Source organism: Palaemon carinicauda, chromosome 4 (assembly GCF_036898095.1).
Source record: "Palaemon carinicauda isolate YSFRI2023 chromosome 4, ASM3689809v2, whole genome shotgun sequence".
Taxonomy (NCBI): domain Eukaryota; kingdom Metazoa; phylum Arthropoda; class Malacostraca; order Decapoda; family Palaemonidae; genus Palaemon; species Palaemon carinicauda.
The window spans coordinates 191449552-191457051 of record NC_090728.1 but is presented as its reverse complement, the minus strand read 5'-3'; the positions used below and the strand labels follow the sequence as shown (position 1 = coordinate 191457051).

At 34.3% G+C, this 7500-nt stretch overlaps 1 protein-coding gene and 1 long non-coding RNA gene across 4 annotated transcripts in view; one reads left to right on the top strand and one right to left on the bottom strand.

Annotated features, from left to right (window-relative positions):
* Positions 1 to 1829, bottom strand: part of LOC137640304 (uncharacterized) — a 4089-nt gene extending 2260 nt beyond the window's left edge. The window contains exons 1-2 of the long non-coding RNA XR_011044329.1: positions 1702 to 1829; positions 1432 to 1485 (exon numbers count right to left, since the gene is read on the bottom strand). This is a non-coding gene — a long non-coding RNA (uncharacterized lncRNA). The remainder of the gene's footprint in view (positions 1 to 1431; positions 1486 to 1701) is intronic.
* LOC137640303 (retinol-binding protein pinta-like) overlaps positions 1 to 7500 on the top strand; it is a 112192-nt gene that overhangs the window by 90276 nt on the left and 14416 nt on the right. For all 3 annotated transcript variants that reach the window (XM_068372929.1, XM_068372928.1, XM_068372930.1), the window contains exon 3: positions 6757 to 6916. In XM_068372929.1, coding sequence (XP_068229030.1) covers positions 6757 to 6916 — 160 coding nt within the window. The remainder of the gene's footprint in view (positions 1 to 6756; positions 6917 to 7500) is intronic.

Below are 7500 nucleotides of genomic sequence, written 5' to 3'. Positions count from 1 at the left end.
GCCTACACGAAAGTATATTTACGAATATATAGATAAAAACAAAGTATTAAAATGATATATATATATATATATATATATATATATATATAGACTGACTAATTAGATCTATAAACTGACTAATTAGATCTAGGCCTAAGTAAACTACGTGTATATTAATAAAAAAAAAACCTATGCACACAAGGCCTACACGAAAGTATATTTACGAATATATAGATAAAAACAAAGCATTAAAATGAAAATTAAAAATAGGGGTTTTATTGTAGTGTATTACAGGGCAATGTAACCTAGGGAAAAAAATTACTTTTTCTTGTTTGAAATCACACCCTGTAATACAATACAAATTTACCATAGGAAATCCTAGAAGTAACCTTTCTTAGGGCTAATATAAGGATGATTTAAACACTACTGCAGGAGCTGATAGTAGGATACTAACCTGTTATTAACTTAGGAAACGTCCTGTTCTGGGGTTGGTCCAGCTGTCCAAAGCCTGGTAGGGTGTAAAATAGTACAGGATGATTGGTGTGTGTGTGAGCGGAGGTGGTGGAAACCGAAATGGTTCAAGCGAATGGAAGAGTTTTCTCAAGGTCTATATTCTATAGACCTTGAGTTTTCTAGTCGATCAGCTGACTGTCGGAGACCAAATATAATTACGCATATATATATATATATATATATATATATATATATATATATATATATATATATATATATATATATATATATATTCAAATAAGGCATATATTTTTGCCACATTAATGTCTGGATTCTCTTAACGACCTCGGGAAAAAAATTACTTTTTCTTGTTTGAAATCACACCCTGTAATACAATACAAATTTACCATAGGAAATCCTAGAAGTAACCTTTCTTAGGGCTAATATAAGGATGATTTAAACACTACTGCAGGAGCTGATAGTAGGATACTAACCTGTTATTAACTTAGGAAACGTCCTGTTCTGGGGTTGGTCCAGCTGTCCAAAGCCTGGTAGGGTGTAAAATAGTACAGGATGATTGGTGTGTGTGTGAGCGGAGGTGGTGGAAACCGAAATGGTTCAAGCGAATGGAAGAGTTTTCTCAAGGTCTATATTCTATAGACCTTGAGTTTTCTAGTCGATCAGCTGACTGTCGGAGACCAAATATAATTACGCATATATATATATATATATATATATATATATATATATATATATATATATATATATATATATATATATATATATATATATATATATTCAAATAAGGCATATATTTTTGCCACATTAATGTCTGGATTCTCTTAACGACCTCGGGAAAAAAATTACTTTTTCTTGTTTGAAATCACACCCTGTAATACAATACAAATTTACCATAGGAAATCCTAGAAGTAACCTTTCTTAGGGCTAATATAAGGATGATTTAAACACTACTGCAGGAGCTGATAGTAGGATACTAACCTGTTATTAACTTAGGAAACGTCCTGTTCTGGGGTTGGTCCAGCTGTCCAAAGCCTGGTAGGGTGTAAAATAGTACAGGATGATTGGTGTGTACCTCTGGACTCTGCCAACCAACAGAGATAAATTGTTTATAGGAAATTACAGTTTTTTAGTCTGCCTATAGTTGGCTATGTTGGCGGACAAGTTGTATAGACACAAAATTTATCAAAAACTCTAGTTTTCTTTCATAAGCCTAGCTTTATTTAGCTGTAATTAACTTATTTACTGTACCTTATAAAATACCCTGCAGTTTATAAAGCTTCATAGCGGCGGATTTTCTTCATAAGTTAAAATAATCACTTAAAATCACAAACAAGTTTAAATAAACACTAGACAAGACATTGGCGTGGTTTTGTTTACAATATCTTTTCTAAAATCATAGATATATAACAAATAGATAATCCTTTTTCTCGTATTAGAGGGGAATTGAAAATAGCATTTTAGTATATTGCTATTGAAATTTATAGATAAGTAGATCAAAATGAGAAAAGTTCATTTAGGAAATCGTTTTATTTTTCATCAAACGGTTTTTCTAATATGGTGAGAAATAGACTGTTGGCAATTTTAATTTGGAACTACGTATGGCATGAATTTAGTTATAACAGCCTTTTGGCGTTCATTATTTACTATTCATAAATAATACTCATATGTATATAATGATAACAGTAATTATATATTTGAATGAAGTTAAAATCTTATCAAATCAACTTCCTAAGATGAAAAAGAAACAGAGAAATACACTGCTCGTATTATTTCTCCTCCATATTTGTTCAGTTACTACTGCGTTATTTTTATAGTTATTAATGCTATTAATTAAGTTTAGTATATGTTATCATAGGGTTTTATTACCGGAATAGCCCTTAGTTTGCCATAAGAGAAATGCAGTCGTTTAATGAAGAGCAAAATAATTACGAGCTTGGATATAACTCAGGTTGAAACATACAACGTTGTGGTGGCAATATTTCGTTAGGCTAATATCGCCCTTTTTTGCTTCAATACGATTTAAAAATGTAATCAATTTAACCATAAAACGCAAAGCTTCATTTTCAAGATTCAATTGACCTATATCAGAGAATAAATAGGCGGAAATTGAACTGCATACAGAGCGGTCAATATATCTAATGCTCGAATTTCTCGAAATCTTGCGATGAAAATCTAACTTACGAGAAGAAAAATTGATATATTCTATCGAAAACTGAACGAAAGAATTGATTGGGACTAAAGTTCACCTTATAGCATAGAAGCTTAGACACATGGACATTGGGTAATCTGGATTTATTTTCCGATATCTCTTTCCTCAGAAAAACTTTTAGCCTAAATTTTAAAACCGATTTTCATGAGTGAATTCAGTGCCAAGGTCTATAGACCGAGTTCGGAGCTACACGCGATACGGTCTAGGTATGTAGTCTATCAATACAAATATCGATAACTTCACCTTATTTCCTCTATTGGATAAGACATATTTAATGCACTAAAGAAAAATTGCATAAAATTTTCTAACGATTCTCTATGCAGTTAGTGCTAACAGCCTTGCGTTCTCAAAACTACACATTATTCTAGATGTTTTATTCCAGCTGTGAACAGATTGTAGAATATTGTAGGTCGGCCAGGGGACCAGACACCCTTTGAGATACTACCGCTAGAGAGTGATGGGTTCCTTTGACTGGCTAGACAGTACTACATTGGATTCTTCTCTATGGTTACGGTTCATTTCCCCTTTGCCTACACATAACTGAATAGTGTGGCACATTCTTTACATATTCTTCCCTGTCATCATACACCTGACAACAATGAGATTACCAAACAATTCTTCACTCAAGGGGTTACTGCACTATCATTGTTCAGTAACCACTTTCCCCTAGGTATTGGGAGAAGAGACTCTTTAGCTATGGGCACTCCAAAACCAAACCATTGTTCTCTTGTCTGTGTACCATTGTCTTCCACTGTCTTAGGTTTAGAGTTCTCTTGCTTGAGGATACACTCAGGCACACTATTCTGTCTTATTTCTCTTCCTCTTGTTATGTTAATTTTTTTATAGTTTATAAAGGAGATGTTTATTGGAATGTTACTGTTCTTAGAATATTTAATTTTTCTTGTTTCCTTTCCTCACTGGGCTATATTCCCTGCTGGAGACCCTGGGCTTAAAGCATCGTGCTTTTCCAACTAGGGTTGTAGCTTAGCTAATAATAATAATGATAATAATGATAATAATAATAATAATAATAATAATAATAATAATAATAATAATAATAATATATTTATGTACCTCACACATCGGTGTACCACGCTCACTATTTCTTTTTCATACAGCAGGTATTTGCCCATATAAGTATCTTTAATAATCTATAAATACACAAACAATAAAATATACATTTGCAAAGGCGTACAAAATCTATTTTTAAACAAACAAAATATACAGAATCAGCTAGGGAGGGTTGGACCCTCTGTCACTGACTCAATTTGCAGAGCATTATCGAGAACAAATGAGGTATTTCGTAGTCAGGTTTGACCTAAGCAGGAGAGAGGAATCCAGTATTGATTCTAGTCGTACTTTCATCTGTTTGACGTCACTCTCAATACTTGTCTGTTTCTCTTTACTTACTTTACTTGATGGCTGCTTTTCCGGTCCCATACAGCAGGGGAACCCCACTCTCTACAGGACCTCCAACTGTCGTTTTACCTTGTTCGTTCAGAGTATTTAACGTTTCATATCACGTCTTGTTCATTTACTGTTAAATCGTCACTGTCAAAAGACTCATGAAATGAGAAAGTCTTCAGTTTCTTCTTGAAAGCCATAATGTCTTCAATCATTCGAATGTTTCGTGGGAGCTTATTATATAGTCTCGGGGCCGCATATTTAAAGGCTCTGGAGCCTAAAGTAGACATAAATCTAGGTTGCTTTGTTGCAAATAGTTGTCTTTAGTACTAGGTTATTTTTAACTGCATTTTCTATTTTGCCTGCCTTTTTCCTGTGGTGGTGCTACTTGGAAATAAAAATCAATAGAAATTATTATGGGGAGGAATCCAGTATTAATTCTCAGTTAAGTCACGATGGATATTAGTCCCATTGCTTTTCTACTCTTACTTTCGTCTGCTCTGTTTGGCGTTGCTCTCAATACTTGTCTGTTTCTCATTTGCTTTGTTGCAAATAATTATCTCTAGTACCAGGCTCTACTAATCCTGTTTAGTACTAAGTTATTTTTAGCGGTGTTTCCATATTTTTACCTGGTTTCTTCTTCTGGTGGTGCTGTTTGGAGATAAGAATTAGTATAAATTACTGATAAATCAAAATGCATATTCTCTAGATAATGCCTAAATTCTAGAACTCGATAAGCCGTCAAAAAAATATCTGCTGATTTTTCAGTTCCATCATTCGTTTTTGTTAATCAGTTATAATAATCCTCACTCTTTATTCAGTGAGCAGTAGGCCATATGGCAGTCCACCGTAGCCGACGTTAGCCAAACATTTAATGTATTTATTTACAGTGAAAATCAAAAGTTCGTGAACACTGACGTCCGAGCTTAAAGCAGCTCTTGCACAGGGAAAGTGATGGTAGTGGAGTCGGTGAACTATCAAATATGATTGTCTGTAGCCTACTTATGTGTGTATATAATGTGAAACTGGGTATATGCCCATGTTGTTATTAGTTCAGTTTAGGAAGATATAGATCATCCAGTAAAATAGAAGAGTAAAATTCTATTATTCTTGACTCACAGTGTATGAAGAAGGATCAGAAAGTGTCACATAAGACCGTAGAATTCTTGACTCACACAGTATAGAGAAGGAATAGATGTGTCACACAAGAGTAGATAGAATTCTTGACCAACATAGTATAGAGGAGGATTAGAAGTGTCACACAAGAGTAGAATTCTTGACTCACACAGTATAGAGAAGGATTAGAAGTGTCACACAAGAGTAGAATGCTTGATTCACACAGTATGAAAGGTTAGAAAGTGTCCACAAGAGTAGAATTCATGACTCTCACACAGTATAGAGAAGGATTAGAAGTGTCACACAAGAGTAGAATGCTTGATTCACACAGTATAGAGTATAATTAGAAGTGTCCACAAGAGTAGAATTCATGACTCTCACACAGTATAGAGAAGGATTAGAAGTGTCACACAAGAGTAGAATGCTTGATTCACACAGTATGAAAGGTTAGAAAGTGTCCACAAGAGTAGAATTCATGACTCTCACACAGTATAGAGAAGGATTAGAAGTGTCACACAAGAGTAGAATGCTTGATTCACACAGTATGAAAGGTTAGAAAGTGTCCACAAGAGTAGAATTCATGACTCTCACACAGTATAGAGAAGGATTAGAAGTGTCACACAAGAGTAGAATGCTTGATTCACACAGTATGAAAGGTTAGAAAGTGTCCACAAGAGTAGAATTCATGACTCTCACACAGTATAGAGAAGGATTAGAAGTGTCACACAAGAGTAGAATGCTTGATTCACACAGTATGAAAGGTTAGAAAGTGTCCACAAGAGTAGAATTCATGACTCTCACACAGTATAGAGAAGGATTAGAAGTGTCACCCAAGAGTAGAATTCTTGACTCACACAGTATAGAGTATAATTAGAAGTGTCACACAAGAGTAGAATTCTTGACTCACACAGTATAGAGAAGGATTCGAAGTGTCATGCAAGAATATAATTCTAGACTCACACAATATAGAGAAGGATTCGAAGTGTCACGCAAGAGTAGAATTCTTGACTCACACAGTAAAGAGAAGGATTAGATGTGTCACACAAGAGTAGAATTCTTGACTCGCAGTATAGAGAAGGATTAAAATTGTCACACAAGAGTAGAATTCTTGACTCACACAGCATAGAGAAGGATTCGAAGTGCCATTCAAGGATAGAATTCTTGACTCACAATATAGAGAAGGATTAGAAGTGTCACTCAAGAGTACAGTTCTTGACTCACACGGTATAGATTAGAATTAGAAGTGTCACACACGAGTAGAATTCTTGACTCACAGAGTATGAAGGTCCAGAATGAGGCACACAGAAGAATAAAATTCTCAACTCACAGAGTATGAAAAGTTAGAAAGGGTCCACAACAGAGTAGAACTCTTGACTCACAGAGCATAAAGCAGAAGGAACAGTGTTCCTAGGTAAATAGAAACTTATAAGTGGTAGATTTAAAAGGACTTTATATCCAAGAAGCTAGGGAACTACATTATTCCCACCACAAGCATTTTCACCTCAGAGGGACAAAGATAGACGCTTCAGAAAGTGTTACCAAACTTATATATCTTCATTCTTTTGCATCCACAGATAGACGTACCATCCTCAGGTACCTTCGAGGATGCAAGTTCTCGCTGGAGAAGACGAAGGCCAAACTAGACATGTACTACACCTGCAAGGGCGCCTTGCCTGACATGTTCAAAGGGCGTGACCCGCAGAACCCTCATCTGAGGCGAATAATCAAGATGGGGTGAGCGAACAGGTCTGCATATTATTGGTTATCATTATACATTTGGCATCAACACCGCGAGTTCACGAGTTGCCTTTTCTTAAATAGTTAATTAATTTATCGTTGCCTATCCATCAAAATTATCATACATCTGGTATCTGCTATTAACGATGTTAGTGTATCAATTGCTAAAGGAATTGGCCTTCATATTGAAATGAGTAATTAATTAAATCGATTTTATCTTGATTGGTAATATACGTAATGGACTCTATTTAAAGAGTGATCAAATTCGTTATATTGCAATTTTTCAGAAACTACTAAGGCCATTATGTTTCCCTTTGGGGAGCAATCATTTGATATTAAATGACAATCAAGATATATTGTAGCCATTAATATTTCTAAAATGATTACTCCACGAGTTACCTTAATAACCTCATCAGTTTCGTTATATATACATACATATATATATATATATATATATACTGTATATATATATATATATATATAGCCTGTGTATATATATATATATATATATAGCCTGTATATATATATATATATATATTTCATTAGACACTTATGGTGTCATTATTAATATATATATATAT